This window comes from Ammodytes marinus, assembly GCF_949987685.1.
Source record: "Ammodytes marinus genome assembly, chromosome: 2".
In the NCBI taxonomy this organism is placed as follows: domain Eukaryota; kingdom Metazoa; phylum Chordata; class Actinopteri; order Uranoscopiformes; family Ammodytidae; genus Ammodytes; species Ammodytes marinus.
Window position 1 is genome coordinate 26,876,903 of NC_137231.1, and position 20,136 is coordinate 26,897,038.

General features: G+C 39.9%; 2 protein-coding genes across 2 annotated transcripts; both read left to right on the top strand.

The window, feature by feature from the left end:
* The first annotated feature begins 1,011 nt into the window (after nucleotides 1-1,011).
* Nucleotides 1,012-13,062, top strand: LOC307262860 (uncharacterized protein). The gene is made up of 11 exons (XM_080043865.1): nucleotides 1,012-1,122; nucleotides 1,509-1,570; nucleotides 1,672-6,719; nucleotides 6,828-7,105; nucleotides 7,473-7,591; nucleotides 8,301-8,429; nucleotides 8,525-8,768; nucleotides 8,953-9,095; nucleotides 9,681-9,904; nucleotides 10,794-11,934; nucleotides 12,206-13,062. The coding sequence occupies exons 2-11, from the start codon at nucleotides 1,561-1,563 to the stop codon at nucleotides 12,337-12,339; spliced, it is 7,470 nt and encodes a 2,489-aa protein (XP_079899991.1). The 5' UTR covers nucleotides 1,012-1,122; nucleotides 1,509-1,560; the 3' UTR covers nucleotides 12,340-13,062.
* A 1,022-nt stretch (nucleotides 13,063-14,084) lies between these two features.
* On the top strand, nucleotides 14,085-19,979 carry LOC307259774 (major facilitator superfamily domain-containing protein 10-like). Its single transcript, XM_080039754.1, has 13 exons — nucleotides 14,085-14,209; nucleotides 15,079-15,266; nucleotides 15,826-15,922; nucleotides 16,232-16,335; nucleotides 16,518-16,676; nucleotides 17,134-17,325; nucleotides 17,837-17,939; nucleotides 18,049-18,160; nucleotides 18,264-18,372; nucleotides 18,507-18,597; nucleotides 18,977-19,024; nucleotides 19,123-19,212; nucleotides 19,410-19,979. The coding sequence occupies exons 2-13, from the start codon at nucleotides 15,111-15,113 to the stop codon at nucleotides 19,511-19,513; spliced, it is 1,365 nt and encodes a 454-aa protein (XP_079895880.1). The 5' UTR covers nucleotides 14,085-14,209; nucleotides 15,079-15,110; the 3' UTR covers nucleotides 19,514-19,979.
* Nucleotides 19,980-20,136: the final 157 nt, after the last annotated feature.

The following is a 20,136-nucleotide window of genomic DNA, read 5'->3' on the forward strand; positions in this document are numbered from 1 at the left end:
TTAGATCAAGGAAGATGAGTTATCTTAAAAAATCGGCTGACACTAAATTAAATGATCTCCATTTCTATTTTTTGTGTTATTAAAAGTAGTTCATTTTAATGAATAGTCTGAACAGATAAAGTTTTTGAACTGCAAAATATATTATATTTATAATGTATATTTATATTTTTCTTGAATTTTCTTGGAAGTTGTCTGGGCTGTAAAAGTTTCCCCAAGAAAAATGTGCACATAGGGAGGCTGAAAAACGAGAATAACTGCGAATAGCTCCCTGATAGCTCTGCATGGTAACAAACATGACGCAAAGTAATAGGATTTAAAAATATTTTAAAGTAGGGATGATTATTTATTTACTTATTTTTTGATAGAATTGAGTAAAAGAAAATTACAAAACCAGTCAAATGGTTGAATTTGGGTCGAATTTGCCCCTGATTTCGCAATTAAAGCACGCCTGTTTTGTTTGTTTTCCAAATGCTGATTAGCCACTAATCTTTATTAAAATATGACATGCCTCAATAATGAAATAATAAAATTAAGCATGATATTGATACAATGAAATAATTTTCTGTGTTAATTACAATTCACAATAAGCATTCATTTTAAGTTAAATTCTTTTAGATAGTTACTGTATTGTTTATCAATATGGGATGCCATATGCCTTAGTTTTAACTTTCTCTATTCTACTGGCAAATTATTTAACGAAAAATATATAACTCATTTTCTTATTGTTAGGCCTACAATATTACAAAAATAAATGTTTAAAAAAAAGCTTTGGTAATTTCTAATGTTTGAATTTTAAGGAACAAGTAGCCAACGGTGAATGTAATTTTTTTTTATTACGTCAGTCTTTTTTTCTAGTGAATTAGGTTCAATCTAATTTAGTCTTTTATGATTATTTTAATGCACATAGTGAGCTCTTCCAACCTTTATTATTTTGAAGGTTCACTCACTGGAAGTCGCGGTGTCGCTGAGATCCTTTCATGTTGTTGTTGAAGCGGAAGCAGAAGCCAGAGAGAGAGACGTACTCGCGGGAAAAATGGCGGAAATGTGTGCTCTCTTTAGGTTATCAACAACATCGTTTCATAACATCTCCCCGTGAGTTTCACCCTCTGCCCCACTGCATGGGTGAGTTACTTTATCATGTGTGTGCATTGAGTGTTTTATTACGGTGTATTTGTGACATCGTGTCTTTGTTTGCGTTGTTGAGAGAGTTCGTGGCAATCAGATGGACTGAATTCGCTTTACGCCTCTTTCCTGTTGAATGTACCTGAGACTGAGTGATAGTTAAATCCAGGGCCACACGTTCTTTCTACTGCCATTACGGCTCTCCTGTTCAGTTGCTTTTGCCCCCTTACTTACTTAAGAAGAGGAGTTTATCTGTTGTCAATGTTTTATTTATTAAATCCCCTTTGAAGTCCTAAGTAGTGCACTTAAATTTAACAACAGTAATGCAGTAGTAGCTACTTTTGTAACTTGAGCAATGCCATAATGTTATGCTTTCAATCCTTTAGGTGTTGCACAGTTGGGTCTGCGTGAAACTCTGGTTTTAGAGAGGAATGCAAGATGCAAAAAGGTATTTATGACTGTCAATTATCTGTGCAATGACGATACGGTTGTTTCAATGTAGTGCATCTAGTTGAGTATTCAATATAATCTCTTATTTACTCTCCTCAGAGTCAATGCACTTTTCCACTTCTGGTACCGTGATACAAGATCAAGCTGTTTCTCCAGAATCCTCGATCAAGCCTCTGGAGTGTAGTCACTGTACGCTTGCCTTCAAATCCAAGGTTTGCCTTTTTGAACACCTCAACAAGGAGCACGGCTTTGCTGTAGATGCTGCTCTCAGAGGAGCCGGTTTGAAATGTGCTGAGACTAACAAAGCCGACGCTGACAACAGTAGCAACGGTTTAGGAGGTAGCTTCGAATGCCAGCAATGTAATTTTAAGGCTTGTAGTCTGGATTATTTAAACCAACATGTGAAAATATGCCAGAAGAATCTTTGCCATTCTGAAATCCCAGAGACTAAAAAAGCTGTCATTACGAAGCAGCACAAGGAGGCTGCAGCAGCGAAAGACATTCCCACAGTCCCCTCAGTTATGTCTACCTCAAAAACTAAATGCCCACTAAACTCCTCAAAGGATTTGAAAACATACAAGAGGCCATTGGAAACCATCACCAAGTACTTTAAGCCTTCATCTGCATCAAAAGGAAAACCCCCGGTGCAGTTAGCGGAAAGCCCGTTGCCTTTTGATAGCACCAAGGAAACCCTCATTCTACGAGAATCCCCTTCAAGCTCCAGCCCAAACAGTAGCGGTGTGTTTAAAGTCACTGCTAATTCCACCATTGATTTGTCGAATTATTCTATCCATCCTCACCGGTCTTTGTTAGTTGACCACCTTCAAATTCTGGACCTGAGATCACCAAACAATTCAACAACTGCTGATGATATTGACACGAGGACCAATAATGAAATGCTAAGTGGTCCTCTTGCTAAAAAAGCAAAGCCCGACAAAGCCAACACAAGTAAACCACAATCATTGAGCAGCCGAGAGTTGTCCTTTGAATTCAGCGAAGATGACGAAGAAAAAAATGTTGACCTCGTTAACGGAGACACGGAAAGCTCAAACATTTTTATTTGCAAGCATTGTGACCACAGTAATGAAAGCTTCAAGAAATTGGCTTCCCATTATCAGAATAGTCACCCTTATGTAAGATATAACATTGTCTACATTAAGGATCCAAGTGATCAGAGTGCTACCTTTCGTTGCCTGGATTGTCCAGTGGAGTTTCCAAGTGTAGCTGACCTCAAGAGTCACTACTCTGAAAAGCATCCAGAGGCCCCAGATGTATTCACGATGCCAGCACGAGAACTAAATTTGGTTTTCAAATGTTTTGAATGTCCATTTACGATCGGTACATCGAAGATCTTGGAAAGCCATTACGAAGAAAAGCACCCAGAACATAAAGTGGAAAGCCACTTGATGTATTGCAGGTATTCTGCGTCCACACACCAAGAGGAGCCATTGCAGTTGAATACATGTGAAAAAGAGCCCAATCCAGAAGAACCAGGAGGGATTTCTCCTGAGAGTGCCTGTTCACTATGCGAGGAAGTCAAAAATCCAACCAACCCTCCAACTGGCGAAGGAGCAGACGTGGCGTTATATTATTGTAGGAACTGTGAGTTTAGTCATAAGTCAGTTGTTGTTTTGCATGTACACTACCAAAAAAGCCACCCAGGTGAAGCGGTCACAATAGACAAGATCAAACTGTCGTGCTCTCGTGTCATGTCTCACACACCGTGGACCAATGAGTCTCCAAACCTTCTGACCATGACGGAAAAACCTACACCCCAAATGAACGCCTTAGATTATTCTACAAGGGGCGACGCTGAGCAGTCACCGAAAAAGAAGATTATTCTGACTTTGAGAAAACCTAAGGCCACACAAGAAGCTTCTGAGACTAACTCTGAGTCTGAGAAAGTGGAATCTGCAGAGGACCTAAGTACAGGAAAGAGGACACCTACCAAAAGTAATGGGGAAATGTCTCTTGAAACGCACAGTTTATCCAACAATTCACCAGATAAATTGTATAACTGCCAGTACTGCAGCTACTCGAGTAACAACCTCAGGGGTGTTGTTGCTCATCAAAACAATAAACATGTTGTGCCTGGATTCACAAGTTTTCAAGATGTCATACAATATAATGAGATGCAGAAAAACAAACTTCCAAATGAAGCTAAAGACTCAGCATGTACTACAGCTCCTAATTCCAAAACTAGTATACAGGTTGAGGTATCTAGTGAAAAGGAACTTCAACATGAAGTCGATAACGAATCTGATGCATCACAGATGGGTGTTAATGCTTTTGCACGTGGAGAAAACCTATTCTTCTGCCAAACTTGCAACTATGGAAATCCAACTGTAAAAGGAGTATACACCCATCAAAGCAAATCTCACTCAAAGGTTGGATACACCAAGGAACGTATTATTGACTATACAGCTTTGCTTCGTGATAAAATCAAAAAATTTACAACTCAAGCAAAGGAGCTGTCCTTTTGTACTAATCTACCTCTTCCTCTGATAAATAAGGGAGACGAATATTTGTTTTTCTGCCACTTTTGCAACTACAGACAGAGAACTGCAGAGAAGGTAGTGCAGCATTCTATCAGAAGACATCGTAGATTTACGGTTAACACCCAGCAAGTCTGTCAGTATACTGCTATGGTTCTCAAAGACAAACAAAAATCGCACCCAAAAACAACTGCAAACCAAAAAGTCAGTCATGCATCCGTTTGGGAAAAGGTCAAGAAAAAGAAGAAAACAACAAAGAAGCTCTGCAAAGTTTCAGCGTCACCCCCAATGAGAGACTCACAAACACAGAGGACCCTTCAGTGCCATAGATGCGAATACAACACTCAATATGTGTATCTTTTGAGGAGACATTTTTGGAAAAGCCACAAGTCAAATCGCTGTACCGCTGAGGTTTTAAAAATGTGTTACCAACAAGGATTTGTACAGGCAGGTTATCACTGTGACTTGTGTGTTTTTTCTCACAAAGAAGCATCAGTAGTCCATGAACATTTCCAGAAAAAACATCCCGGACGTAATCCAAGCCTTGAGTACGTGACTAATCGGTTACATGTGTCCCCTGACACATCCTCACCAAAAAAAACTAAGAAACTTAAAATAAAACACACCGATGACAGTGATGACAACTTACCATCCCAAAGATCTGGACAAAATGAAAACAAGACTTATTCGTGCAGGGCATGTTCATTTAAAGGTAGTTCATTTTCCAGTCTTGCCTGTCACTACCGCGCGGTTCATCCTTGGTCTGTGAAAGAAGACGGCTCAGTCCTGGATGTCATCGACACCACAAGGCTCAGTGCAAACAGGGACGTGGAAGAGAACCATGAAACACCTGGGTTATTCGACACCTACCAAGTGCCTCTTGAGGTGGACAGCTCACCAGATTCATCTGATGAGGCAGCAGTGTCTTCTGTATCGTTCAACTGCTCTTACTGCCCTGCAAGGTTCGATACCCAACACGGTGTCAACATTCACATTGGAATGAAACACCATAATGATGAAAATGTGGATGCAAAGGAGCAAGAACAAGTGAAACTCAAAACACGCATGCATGTCTTTAAGTGTCCACATTGTACCTACGTGAATACCAAATTTCAAGGAGTCCTCACTCACTGCCAGAAGAGGCATCCTGCCCTCTCCCCCAGGGCAGACAGTCTTCACATTGATACGTCCCATTTACACAACTCGGAGGACTGTGTGAAAAACAATGGTCCTGGTTTGAGATTTGGTGGATACATGTGTGAAACATGCCCCAGAATCTTTATAACGCAGGAGAAGCTGAACCAGCACTGTGAGATGCAACATAATGAAACGGTGCCAAACACGCTCAAAACAGCCCCTAAAACATCAGCTAAGAGTAAAAAAAACCTATCCAACACCGTCTGCAATCAGGGTTCTATATCAAAAGTTTCCTTTCTAAGTAGGAACATGTATTCATTGGTAAGGTGCCAGCAATGCGCATATAGTTGCACCACAAAAAATGCCCTTGATCGACACATGCGTGTTCGTCACAAGAATGAATCTGTTCGAAAGGTTCGGGGTCCTTCATACAATTGTGCCCTGTGTCCCAGTTCCTATATTTTGAAAAAAGCTCTTGGAAACCATTATATTAAGAAACACGGACAGGAAAGTTTCTCAGAATACTATGCTCCACTATACAAGACTGTCCACAGGATGCCAGCGCAAGGATCTGATGGGAACAAAATATTAGTTTACAAGTGTCCCAATTGTCCCTATGTGAATTCTTCCCCCCATGGCGTTCTCACTCACTGCCAAATGAGCCATCCATCCTTTGTAGCCCGGGCAAATGACCTTCAAACAGATGAAATACTTAAAAGCAACATGGTTGGCTGTACGGTGGGAAAAGGATTTAATGAGAGAGGGTACACGTGTAGAAAATGTCCGCAAATGTATATATCGATGAAGAAACTGAAAATCCATTGCGAGAGGGACCATGGTAAGGTGAAGGCAGCAGCTCCGGAACATTCTTCTAAAATTGAAAGTGAAAAACAACCCGCTTACATCTCGGATATGTCAGTTTTAGAGGCTTTCTCTTTACAGAACAAAACATCAGCATTGACCACCAAAAGAATGCTCCCCGGACACCAGTTGGGCACGCCTGAGATATGTCAATCAAACTCACTATTGGAACAGACCCAGGATTTACCCTACAAGTGCAAAATGTGCGCCTATTCGGGATCGTGTCGAAAATACCTGCATGCGCACTACAGAAAGCTTCACAAACTTGGTGTATTGGCCACATTCAATGTGCTAGGGTCATATAACAAACGCAAAAGTTCTTGGGCCCAGCAGCCTGAAACTGAAACTGAGAACGATGGGCCTGTCAAATGTAAGATTTGCCAAAACTGGTTTCACTCATCTCAGCAGCTCCTTGCCCACTATAGTACGTTCCATTCGTTAGATCGCATATTGGACTTCACTGTCTTGTCAAAAGCATCAAAGAGGAGCACGGGGCTTTACAAATGTGCCCTGTGCCAGAAACAGATGAATGGAATTAAAAAGCTGTGTGCTCATCTGGATCGCCACAGAGAGATGGCGCAAATCATGGCAAAGGTGGCAAAAACGAAGGCTTCGGCTGTCGTTACAACAACGCCAGAGGCCAAAGACATCCAAGTAAGTTTACTCCTTCTAATATTGTCATTTAGACACTTGATCCGTTGATATGGTTTAGCTACACTCATTAGTATGAAGTTTAGTGACTGTTGCTTTGTTTATTTTCAGCCCTGTCAACAAGATGAACTGCCCATATTGGAAAATGTGGAGGATCTGGCCAAGCGGAACGTCGTACCAGTGGAGACCTTTACTTTGCCAAGAAGTCCGTCATCACCTTTAAAACCCACTGATGTAGAGCAGACAGAGCTGGGATCAGGAGAAGACAACCGCACTTGCAAACAGTGTAACCGGACTTTCATGTCATCTAAAGGTCTGCGAACGCATGAGCGCAGCCACGCAACAATGGCGGCCATCGAGAAACTGCCTGCCTCTGTATTAAAGCACAAGTAAGAAAAACCATGGATATTCAAAGTCGTATTGAAAGAAAAAACACAAACCAGATAGTCGTTCAGAAGTTAGAGATGTGAAAAGTTAGGTATTTTGCTTAATACTGTCTTTTAAGATACAAGCCTTTCAAAACAGGTCTCTGATTTGTTCATTACACTTGAATATGTCGCACACATTCAAATAGCTTTACAAACCTTATTAATAGCATGACAGTACCCTTAATAGAGCATTATCAATACTCTGTAAAATAAAGTATTGATGGAAATAAAATTACACAAATTAGATTTCCTTTTATATCAAGAACCCTCAAGATGTATCTGGTTATTGATGAGCAAACTGTGATTGTATCTGACATTATCTCTACAGCATTGACAAACACGTCCAGTTCAAACCTGGGACCTTAAGGCCTTACTTGTGTAGTCTGTGCCCCTTTCGGTCGACTGTCATGGGCTTGTGGAGGAGCCATTTTCTGAAAAAACATGAAGGTGAGTAACCGCTATCCAACGTACTATTATCTCATATTGAATACATTGGCAATGGTATAATGTTATTATAATGTTATTATGATGTGTCATATATTCTCGCTTTCACCTCCTATATATTTGTAGCGAATGTATTGAATTATCAACACATTTCTAGGTTGTCTTGATCAGAATGTGGCACATTCAAGGACATCTCGTACATGATGTTAATATGCACGCCGGGTCAAAATGAACCCACATTAATTAAACCTTTTTAGAGAGTGCTGATTCAACTATGTTCTCCAAAAGGAGCCCCCAGTGGAATCAACACCTCTCATAAAATGATTGAATAGTGTCCTTAATACAGTTAAGAGTTATTACACGGCTTCTGTGTTAAACTTTCTACAGCTCATTGATATTATTTCTGCTAGCTGGTTTGATCAAGATACCACCAACATCCAGCTAAGTATTGTTAAATATTGGCTGTCACTGGGCAGTGGGCACTTTGTTTAGTACCACTGTGAAAGTTTCCCTATACTGTAAAAAGTACCACATTTAAAGAACTAAGGGAGTGGTAAAAACGGTTAACTATACATTTTGGAATTTACCAGATAGTGACGCCTGTCCTTTAAAAAAAAATTGGCTTAGCAACTTTTACTACACAGTTTACACAGCACTTATATTGCAAGTTTCTGCATTTCATTCCATGTACGTACGTCTGCTGAATGCCCAGATGTCCTTATGGATCCTGCTGAGACTGACATCCAAGATGAGGAGAGCGCTCAGAGGGCCGATAAGGAAGATGCATCAGAGGAACTGAACAATTTTCCAGAACTTGATGAAGAACCTGAAATTGCTGAAAGCAAGTCATTCCTATAATGTTTTACTGTCAAAATGTATGTTAAATACACCCGTTCAGTGTCTTTACAGAGACTGTACTTTATTGTTCTTTAACAGGATCGATGTACTTGGAGCCCCCAGATGTGCAGCGGCAGCTGAACCACTATACCTTGATGGCACAGGGTGGTGCTTCTTCTAAAGCAAATGTGCAAGACACTAACGCATCCGAGAAGACTCTGCTTCACTGTGAGTTCTGCAATTTCAACAGTGGCCACATACGAAGTATAAGACGCCACTACCTAAATCGCTACGGAAAACGGATCCTCACGTGTAAGGAGTGCAACTTTTTCACTGGAACAAGGTAAGAAACCATCAAGACTATTTTGACTTTAATTGTGAAATTAGATTTTGGAGACGGAACATTTCCAAAAAGTGTTCCTTTGATGGGTTGAATATCTCAAATGATCTTAAATACTATCAAATATGTAAGACTCTATAGCTGTTTACAGAACATTGCATTTTGTAAATGACTGCCCTTTTATTAGGAAAACCATGGACATGCACATCAAGATGGGTCACTCTACCTGCCAATCAGAACCTACTCATCAGAAAGACCTCCGCTGCCCTTTCTGCCTGTACCAGACCAAGAACAAGAATAACATGATTGATCACATCGACTTGCATCGTGGTAAGTTAAACACTCGACAGCAGTCACTGATACAACTTGTCTGTCATGTTATATTAAAGGTCCAGTGTGTAAGAGGAATTTGAGTTTTTCAGAACAGACTAGTTAGAAATGGAATTAAATAAGTATTTTTTTAATGAGTGTATAAATTGTACAATTGCTTGTAAATAAAAGTTTTTATTACCTTAGAATGAGCGTTTTATATCTACATAGGAGTGGGTCACCCTCCATGGAGGCCGCGATATTGCACCGTCATGTTTCTACAGGAGCACAGAACGGATAAACTTAACGGCCTTACGCGTTGTTTTATATATAGTGGGTGTCTGCCGAGAATTTCAGCTCTTAGAAGAGGACGAATAAATGCTTTAGAATGAATAACTACATACATCTTCACTTCATCATGGAAAGACTTAAAGCTGTGGTGGATGATGCCATTTTTTGTAACTAGCTTCCTTTCCTTGAAGGCCACCGTAGTTCTAATACATTCTCCAAACTGGAGAGGTAGACAACTTTGACCTCTAGATGACAGCTAAATCCAAGTTTATTACAAACTGCACCTCTCAGGCTTTTTGTCTCTTTTTTTTTCAGAGGAACGTGTGGTTCCAATAGAGGTGCGTCGTCCAAAGCTGTCCCGTTATCTTCAAGACATTATCTTCCGCTGTCACAAATGCACTTTCACCAGCGGCAGTGCCGAAAACCTGCGTTTGCACCTGATTAGGCACAATGACATCAAACCCTACAAATGTCGACTGTGCTACTTCGACTGCCCTTGGCTGAGTGACCTGGAGGCACACCTGAGTGATAAGCATCAGGTGAGGATTTGTTACCCAACCCCTCTATGCTTCACAGGAATTCCCTTTTGAGCGAAAGAATGGCAAATGATTCACTTTGAATGTGCTTCTTTGTTTCACATTTTTGAGTATTTATACATACAGAGAGTTGTTAGGATGTGACTCAGCAGCTCTGTTTTCCACCTAAGAGTTCCTGGAACAATTGAGACTCAAGAACTAAACTAGAGACTGAAAAGTGTCCTTCTACAGATTTCTGTCATTAGCATGGAGATAATTGAAATCGGCCAAATAACAAATTCAAAAAATGACGGACAAATTTGGGACGCAATTTTCACACGTTGTCCACTCCTTTGCTGTCACTGGCCCAGTTTAAATATCCCACGCCATGCACTCAAGTGTTGGCCCTTTCTACACACTGAGGGGAAAACCTGCAAAGCACACAGTTGTGATGTTAAAACAACAAGGACTGTGGAATTGAGCATCATTAAAAAATAAACATGGAACCATTCAGTGAGATGACATGGCATTAGTCCAGATACGTTGTCTTGTTTCAACACAACTGTTTCACTTGAACTGCATACAGTCGGGTAGGTCTCTGTCCAGTTAATGTCATTTCCCACAGACGTCCCACTTTAGACTGGGGCCCTATTACTTTACTATAACCAGGCACTTGCAATGATTATTACAGTCTATTACGGCTGCTAACGAGATAACTTTGTTTTTAATTCCAATGAGCCACACAAGAAGTATCCGCCTCTTATACTAATATTGACATTAGTCACCCCAGTTGCTTGTTCACTGTCAGTGAGGCCTGTTAAGACCTGTTCCCTCTTGTTGAGACACCAGAAATCGTTCCTGGGCCCCCTAAGAACGTTTCCTGCAATAGCATTTTCTTCTCTCTTTTGTGCAGGTCTTGAGGAATCATGAGCTGGTGGGTCAGGTCAGCCTTGATCAACTAGAGGAGAGGGTTGATAGGATGGCGGGAGAGGAGGAGGAACCTTTGTGTAACCACAACAATGACAACGAGGAAGTAAACGAACGAGGGTCTGTCAACGACTGCCATGAAGTTCCACATGAGACACAAGCTAAGAACCAAGGGGATAATAGCATCATAGAGAGAATCACACTACACATCAAGGAAGCCAATCGGAAGCAGGGGCAGGACGGCAAGAATATAAATGAAGAAATCGCTGCCAAGAGTTCCGAGTCACATCTTCAGTATGAGAATACAAAACCCAACACTACTGTCCAAGAGAAGCAGGATCCAGTCACTGTGACAGAAGATGTAGTAGAACAAACGGTTGAGGAAGGGAACAATGCAGATATTGAAATGGCGGATTGCAATTTCTCCGAGAAACATAGTCATACTAATGAGGACCAGCCAAAGCGCAGAGAGGACGCTGGTATTACACTCGCACTACAAAAAGAAGGGGCAGCAGAGGGCAGCTCAACGACACATGGCAGAATGGCTGAAAAAGCCCAGACCCACACACTACATTTAAAGGCGCTTCAGCAGAGAATGATAAACATCAAGGTTAGGGCAGAAGATGATAAACTACCTTGTGACCCGCTGGTTGAGGACGATGACATTGGCAAAGACAGAACGGTTCAATTGAAAACGATGTTGAGTGAAGAGGCCCACAACCTAAAGAATAAAGTTAACACAGAGGCAACTTCAAAGAAAAATCATGTACAGCAAATTAACATCAAGCCTCTCAACAGTTTTACAGTTGAAAGGCATTTGCTAAGACTCACGCCCAACAGTGCAATACTTAAGTTGAGCCATAATAAAAGCTTTGGTGTCTCCTTTGCAAAATTTAAAGAGGAACAAGCGAAGAGAAAGGGTGAGAAGGCGAGAGTCACTTGTGGGGGAATGCCAGAACGGGAGAAAGAATGTCTCAGAGAAGAAAGGCCTCCTATCGGTTGTCCCAAGGAAAAAGATCAGAATGATCATGTGGAGCCAAAACAGGTCAAAGACGATGAGAACCAACACGCAAAACACAAGGACGCTGACGGGATAAAGGAAACTGATAATCCACATGTGCCCAAAGGTAAGATACTAGAGACCACAATGTATCTAAATACATTATCCTGAACATATCAATTGTTATATTTATGAAAGTAAATATAATGATATAAAACAGAAAAGGCATCACATATTAGCACAAAATGCAAGAGCTGGAACTTAGTATTCTTTCTTATGAGTAATTTCCATTTTTGTTTGACAAATGACTGAATAGATTAGGGTTTAAGGTAATAGTGTTGCCCACCCCCCTCCCCCCCTCATTGTAGTAAATATATCTTGTTCTTCTTGTGCCCTAGCAATCATAGATGGAGCTGCTGAAGTCCTGTGCCCGTCAGCTACAGAGGAGAAACTCTTTACCTGTGAGTTTTGTGGACGAAACCTCACAAACAGTTCGGAACTGGAGCGGCATGTCATGCGACACGGAATATAATGTTTTTCTTTTACGTTGTTCTGGACGGTAGCGAGAGCTCTAACTCATTTTTGAGTTGAGCAATTTTAATGAACCGTCCTCTACACACTCTATCTCTCTCTCTCTCTCTCTCTCTGTACTGTACTGTGTATTTCAAATACATTTTCCATGTTTTGTTGATTTTAAACCGCTTTTAAGGAATGATATTATGGTACCGCTGTTATGCATAGGATTTACTGTGTAATTAAAACTTCTGAACCAGTATGGTGACTGTGTAAAGTGTGACACATTGTCATTAAGATTTTATTTTGATTTTTTTTATCCATTTTGAGACACCAATGGATATCCATGAATAACTGTAATGTGATTACCACCTTCATTTTTTTTTTACCCCAGCAGTTTACTTGAGGGGAGACATTAAACAGAGGTCATTACTATTAAACATGCAAAAATATAGTTACACTGTGAAATACTGCTACATATGATCTGTTCAATGCCAAGACCTGGACCAACCTCAAATTCACAAATGTCTGTGCTGCATTCAGGTGCTGTTGGGTATTTGAACATTAGGTTACTTACTGTATTGCCTTACTTCCTGGTCAGAAGAGTAAAGTATTTCACCAAGTTAAATAATAACAGTATTTAGCTTGATATACTATATGAATAATAAACATAACTTTTTAACTTTTTTGTCATTGTATTACTTGGTCTACTGTTTTATAAATAAACGGAAAGTGATTACCATATGATGTGATTGTTTTTCTCATTTAACTGGATAGACTTCAGTGGACAAACAGCTATCACAAAGCTGTAATTACTATAGTTAAGCCAATAATATTTCACTATACTATTGTTGCTACAAATAGTTAAAGGGGCAGTTTGTCACCTCAGCAGACTATTATTCACTTGGTGATGTAGCGTTACCTAAACAGTCTGTTTACGTTGGTTTACAGTCATTGAACTCTGTCTAATGAAGCTAGTAGCCTACTTTTAATACATTTTCCTACAGCCTTGCTTGATGGTAGCTCAACTTCATTCATATTGCTTAATGGTTCATGTAGTTAAATAACTTTTTTTGTGTAGTTGACTATAGAAAAAATTATATATATTTTTTTAACAATTGCTTCTCTAATTGAACCCCAATTGACGAGCCACAATTAATAGAAGAAGAAAAAACAGATTTGTAAACAACAAAAATCCCCTATTGCCTAACCTTACCCAGTGCTGCACTGAAGGCTTTGTTGGGGGCACAAAACACCAAACACTATTTTTTGCTGGCATGTGACTTTTATATTTTGTTATTACATAGGCTCATGTATCATGTAAGCCTGAATTGTCAATTTGGTAATTGTTTAAAAGGTAGTTTGAACTACTACTAAGTAGCTTAGTTAACCAAACTAGATTTCTCCCTTGGGTAGCTTTGCTCTTCAACTTCTTCCAATGAGAAGGAATTGGTGGTTTGTAAAGATATGCATTCAAATTAGCATCCCCGGTTGTTTTAAATCCAGGAAAATATAACCAAACAGCCTGCTAAATAAAGACTTGAGGGATCACACAGATATGCCTAATTAAACTGAATCACGGGGCTAAGGTCACACACGGGACAAATAAATCCTCATAAACTTAGACAATTTGTTTATGACATAGGCCTACATAGATTGAAAAGGCGGAAATACGAGCTTACGAGAAGCACCTGAAGGCAGCATTTCTTTCCCGTCTGTGTGCGTGGGTTGGTTACGACACATGCTTGTCATCCAAATGTAAGAGGACACCGCTTCCTGGTGTGGACTTATAATAATAATGGGCTGATGAGAGGGAGAGGAGGTAGATCTGCTCGAGTCTTCTCACCTGCAACCAGCTGCTCTGATTCACCAGTCTGCGGAAACAGTGTGTAAGTATAACAACTATGAAAATGTTTCTGTTCTCATTGGTTTGATAGGATACAGGAGTTATGTCTGGGAAGAGGTGATGCTGACCAACTCTTGGATCGATATCGCGCTCTGCTGTACTCCCCGTAGTGAAATGTGTTTTATTATTAGAGCGAGGCAAACAATTCTAATTCTAGGGCCTATATAAAAACTAATTCTAGTTAAAAATCGTTTGCATGTGTGTCAGTGTGAGTGAGTTCACTTCACCCAGACTGGGATCAACTTTTGAGCTTAGTTTTCTACAGTTGTTTCCTCCTTCCTTGAGTTGCACCTTATCTTTCGTCATGACTTACTGGAAGAAAAAGGCAGGTTGTGGTTGATTTCAAGTGCAACAAAACTGCCATAGGCTACTTGTAAATTTTTCAAACACATTGATTTGTTTGCATTGTGTAGTGGATGCCTTCTGTCACTTTCCCATAGGATACTCTACACTTTACTTTTGTAATGGTAAATTCATTAAGTTCCCTGGAAAATAAAATGTTTCTATTTGGTAGTAGGCTAGTAATTAAAGAAAAAAAAAGTGGAGGCAGTGTTTACTTGACACACCTAAAGTGAAGTTTGTGTAAACACATATTTAATTTCTATTACTTTACTTTATACTTACTTATTAAATTACTTACTGAAACTAATTCCAAATAACATATTAGTTTTGAGGAATGTTTCATGGAAACAATTAGGTGTTGGTATAATGGTGGCACTTTCCCAAGGTTTACTCTGTTCCCAGTCCTTGACATTCTAGTCTTTTTGGCACTTTTAATCTACTTAGTTTTGTAAACTTTACTTTAGTTCTGCTCTTCTAACATGTAGTGTTTTGGTTTTTACTCACAAACAGGAACAGAAGAGACGCCTCGTCCAGTTGAAGGAATGTCAGCCTTAAACAAATCCCCAGAGGATGGCGAGTCCTCCTACTCATCCAAGGTCATAAACATTGTCTTTTTCATCCTGCTGCTGGACCTGCTGGGATTTACTCTGATTCTACCTCTGCTGCCGTCCATCTTAGACCACTATGCACAAACAGGGGTCAGTAACATTTACAGGGTTCTTCTTGTGACAGAAGTAGAATGACTTAAAATGCACTTTTTGCTATAATTATTATCAAAACAGATACATTATGTTATAATCGTTGAGTTGTCATTTAAAAAATAAAACTTTTGTAGAATAAAAATAACTCAGGATCCTTTATATAGCAGAATAATGATCACTTCTGACTATATTTTCATCCGTTTCCAATCAACAGACTGCTTTGGGTAAAAATGAGTCCCAGACATAAAAGGTCCCACTTGTCAAAACAGTTGTACATCAGTTTCACCAGTGGAACTATGTACTGTGTAAACTTGTGTTTTGAAGAGCAGAAACCGATTCAACCGCAGTAGAATGCAGATTTTGAATGAGATGAATTGGACGGACGATGTGCAGAATTTGAACACAGGGGGCTCTTTGTGTAAAGAATCAGCTTCATCAAAACCTCATAAGTGATTAGATTAGCTGTGTGTGTCTGCATGCTGACTCATGCTGAATGTACCTCTCTACTTGTGTTTGTATCGTCCCAGTGTGTGATGTATTTTCTTCTATTGGACAGGATGCAGTGTATCAGTCCCTGCAGAGTGTGGTGGACTGGTTCAGGGACTCTTTGGGGATTCCTATGGAAAAGAAATACAACAGCGTCCTGTTTGGAGGTATATCTGATGGATTGATTAGGAGCTCTTCTTGTAGTGACATTAATGAACAATTAGACGTTTTATTAATAATCGGATAAACTGCTTAAATTTGCATACTTTTTGATTTGCCACTTTTTTATTTAAAAAAAATTATACTTAAACATTATATTCATATTTACCATTCATCTGCTTCCAAATTACAGTTCATCATAAAGAGAAATTATAATGCAGTTTTTAAAATAGAAAAATCTACAACAAATTAATTTACGAATAAAAGACAAGAAGAAACATGAAATAAGATGAATAAATATTACATTTTCCTTTCAGGTCTGATCGGGTCACTGTTTTCTCTGCTGCAGTTCCTGGCCTCGCCTCTAACCGGAGCTCTGTCAGACCGCTACGGCAGACGACCCATGCTCATTCTCACCACAGTGAGCAACATTCCTTTGACTTATTTTCTTATTTTTCATGACCTATGAATTGGTAGCCATGTAAAAAAGAGCAAAAATATTTACTAATATCATTAATTCTGATTCAGTTGCCACACTTTATACTCCAAACCATGCAGCCTTGTCATCAGCGTCGATTTTAATTGGTTGTTCTCATTTTCCAGTTAGGCCTGATGTCCTCCTACGCGGTGTGGGCAGTTTCCCGGAGCTTCAGCATGTTCCTTTTGTTTCGAGTAATTGGGGGCATTTGTAAGGGCAACGTCAGCCTCTGCACTGCCATTGTGGCCGACTTGCCGTGCCCTAAAGCACGGAACAGAGGAATGGTGAGGGCACAGAGATAGTCTATGGCTGTGACGGCAAACATTTGGTTCAAATATGAAACTTAAAGGTGGAGTTAGCTATTCTGTAGAATGCTTGTTGTCAAAATCAGTGAACATCTCCTCACAATGTGCTAGCTGTCCGTACTGTGTGTGCTGAAAAAAAACAAATACAGTGTTGTTAATACACAGCTTAGGCTCTGTAAACGGGCATGTTGCCAGCTATAGTGGTCCCCTTTGTTTACATACCAATTACAGAGCCTAGGCTGTTTTTAGTGTACACACCGCATGAACAAGTAACGGATTGTGAGCAGATATTCAGTGATTTTGACAAAAAGTTATTTGATAAACAAGAACTCTCCATAATGACTGACTCCACCTTTATTACACCACAATGTGACTTGATGCATTCTCCTTGTAGAGGCTGAGCTGTTGCTGAATACTTTGGTTTCCTCCTCACCAGGCTATGATCGGCATTGCCTTCTCCCTGGGCTTCACAGTGGGGCCTCTTATGGGCGCGTACTTCGCCTTAAGCTCCAAAGCAACAGGTGCCGTCTTCTACCAAACTCCAGCCCTGCTCGCCTTGGCCTTCAGTGCTGCTGATGTGCTCTTCATTTGGCTCATGCTGCCAGAGACGCTAACAGAGAATGTCAAGGTTGGCTTGAGTATTTGCACATTCGTAGACTCGTACTTCTAATTTGTAGATGTGATAACAAGGGCATTTAACTTTCTAGTCAAAAGTGACATTTTCGGGGCGCCTTTAGCTCAGTTGGTAAGGCGTCCCCTCCATGGGCCTCGGCCAGCAGCGGACCCGGGTTCAATTCCAGCCCGCGGTCGTTCTCTGCATGTCACTCCCCTCTCTGCCCCATTTCAACTCTGTCTCTACACTATCAATAAAGCATAAAAATGCCAAAAAATATCTTTTAAAAAAAAAGAAAAAAAAAAGTGACATTTTCATATATTCTAGATCCAATTCACAAAGACAAAACAATTTAAGACATTTTTATTTTATTTTGATGATTACGGCTTACAGCTCATGAAAAAGTCAAAATATTTGAATATAAAATAAAAACAATACAAGAAAGGAACTTTCTAATATTTTCTTAGTTCAACAACAGTTTGTTTTCCTTAATGGTTGATTTTTGTTGTGGGTTTCCCATCCTAAGGCTTCTTCTTCAGGGTTTGGAGACTCCCGGGACCTTCTGAGTCCATTATCTTTATTCCATTTTAATGCTGTTACCAGAGCAAAAGAACCCCCTTCCAGAGAAAGTGAGTAGTGCACACACTTTATCACTATTTTACGCCCATTTGACCCATTTCTTAAGCATGGTTGACCTTCGGCACAAGGATAAACAGTAAGGTGGAAATGTCCTTCCAGGAATGCAGAAGCTTCAAGCATTGGGCCTGGTTTATTTCTGCTACCTCTTCCTGTTCTCCGGTCTGGAGTTCACGCTGAGTTTTCTGACTCACCAACGCTTTGGATTTACAAGGTAAGAAGCCAAAGATAAAGCCATGCACTGATATCAGTTACAGTAAACAACTTTGTGTTTTGTTTTGTTTTATGTTTTTTTACAAGCCCTTCTCTCCCACCAGTATGCAGCAGGGGAAAATGTTCTTCTTCATTGGTGTCATCATGGCGTTGATCCAGGGGGGTTACGCTCGTAGAATCAAACCCGGGCAACACATCAAGGCTGTTCGTATGGTAGGAAAGAGAACAGTACCTTCTGTTAACATTAAAAACAGCTGTACAATGGAATGCTTCTTATGCTGCTGAAAATACATGATGCACCACTGCAGACTTGACTTCTTTTAATGAATTGTTTTTCTCTTTTTCAGGCAATCATAACATTAATCCCAGCATTTATTCTCATTGGGCTGTCGTGGAATGTAACCATGCTTTACGCCGGCTTGGCGTTGTATGCATTTGGTGAGCTGTTTTCACACTGAGTATCACGTTAAGATAAGTTAACACCTTTATTGTGCAGGAATGTGCAAAATTAGCATGTGAGGAGAGTCAAAACATGAGATTAAGGATGTAAAATGTGTTTTACGATGGGAGATCATGGTGTAGTGGTTAGAGCCCCCGCCCACAGAGGCTCAGTCCTCAGAAGCAGCAGACCACAGGTTCTAATCCGACCCGTGGTCGTTCTCTGCATGTCATTCCCCTCTCTGCCCCATTTCACATCTGTCTCTCTAAATTGTCTAATAAAGCATAGAAATGCCCAAAAAATAATCTTAAGAAAAAAAAGAAAAAAAAAAAGTGTTGTATCCTATGTTTACATGTCATGTCGTTGCTTTTGTTACAGCTGCTGCAGTCGTAGTTCCGTGCCTGTCGACACTCGTATCTGACCACGGTGAGTCTTTTATTAGTTATGATAAACTACACAAACCATTTTGATTCAACTGTGACTGGCACATTGAGACTAGTTATCTGCTTGGGTTATCCCTCCAGGCTCGGCCAGTCAGAAAGGCACAGTGATGGGGATCCTGCGTAGTTTGGGAGCTCTGGCCCGAGCACTGGGACCGGTGGTGTCATGCTCCGGTAAGGACAACAGATGGCAGAAATGACTTGTGTTTATTTCAATTCATGAAGCTTTAACCAACACACACAAGCGCAATTAACTATTTTTAAACAATGTTATACCTTATTTTCTGAACATGAAATCGCATGTAACTTGTACATTTTTTGACTGTGTATAAATAGGTCCATTATTTTAACCGTTGTGTTTCTCTCCACAGTTTACTGGATAGCTGGAGCTCAGACCTGTTTTCTCCTCTCATCAGCCTCTTTCATTATTCCTCTGGTTCTACTGAGACAAGCTGGGAGGCTAAAGGAGGAGTGAGAGGCATAAAGACTTGGGAACGTTTCATAGTTTCAATGTATGTTATGGTGTTTACATTTGCTTGAAAACAAGCACTGACTTTAGTACTTAGTTCTTCGACACCAACAAAATTAAGATGTTTACTTTCTGCGCTCTTTGCCAACGAACAACCTGTGGAACAAAATGTCATAAGAAGACATTGACCAAACAGAGGGAGTTTATTGAAAAAATGAATAATGAGTGAACCTAATGCCTTTTTATACATGCACATGTGGATCTGTGCATATTGTGAATTGCACCAGTTTGTCAGGGTTACAAATACCATTTATGCTTTCGGTACATATAGTATTTGTTGTATATCTTTTTATAACGCAGTATTTTCTCAATCACTCAGATTTTGTATTTAAAAAAAATAGCATTTTATTTGAGCTCACTTTAAAAATGTGGATTTTCTATTTTCCTGTAATTAAAGAAAAATAAACAGTCAACCAAAATCTGTCCATGTAAGTGTATTATTTAACTTGAAGGTTGTATGAAAAGGTTTTTAAGTGAATTTACTTTGGTAAAACTTTGCGGTACTGCAGGAATAATATTAACACAAAGTATTTGTACTGTATATGAGTATAATGTGCTGATATGTTTCT

Excerpts from the sequence above, each read along its gene's own strand:
- LOC307262860 (XM_080043865.1), top strand. Across the intron at positions 6,720-6,827 it reads CAGAGGCCAAAGACATCCAA|CCCTGTCAACAAGATGAACT; the intron begins GTAAGTTTACTC and ends GTTTATTTTCAG. Across the intron at positions 8,430-8,524 it reads AGAACCTGAAATTGCTGAAA|GATCGATGTACTTGGAGCCC; the intron begins GCAAGTCATTCC and ends GTTCTTTAACAG.
- LOC307259774 (XM_080039754.1), top strand. The coding sequence starts at position 15,111 with ATGTCAGCCTTAAACAAATCCCCAGAGGATGGCGAGTCCTCCTACTCA. Across the intron at positions 15,267-15,825 it reads ACCACTATGCACAAACAGGG|GATGCAGTGTATCAGTCCCT; the intron begins GTCAGTAACATT and ends TCTATTGGACAG. Across the intron at positions 18,161-18,263 it reads CAACGCTTTGGATTTACAAG|TATGCAGCAGGGGAAAATGT; the intron begins GTAAGAAGCCAA and ends CTCTCCCACCAG.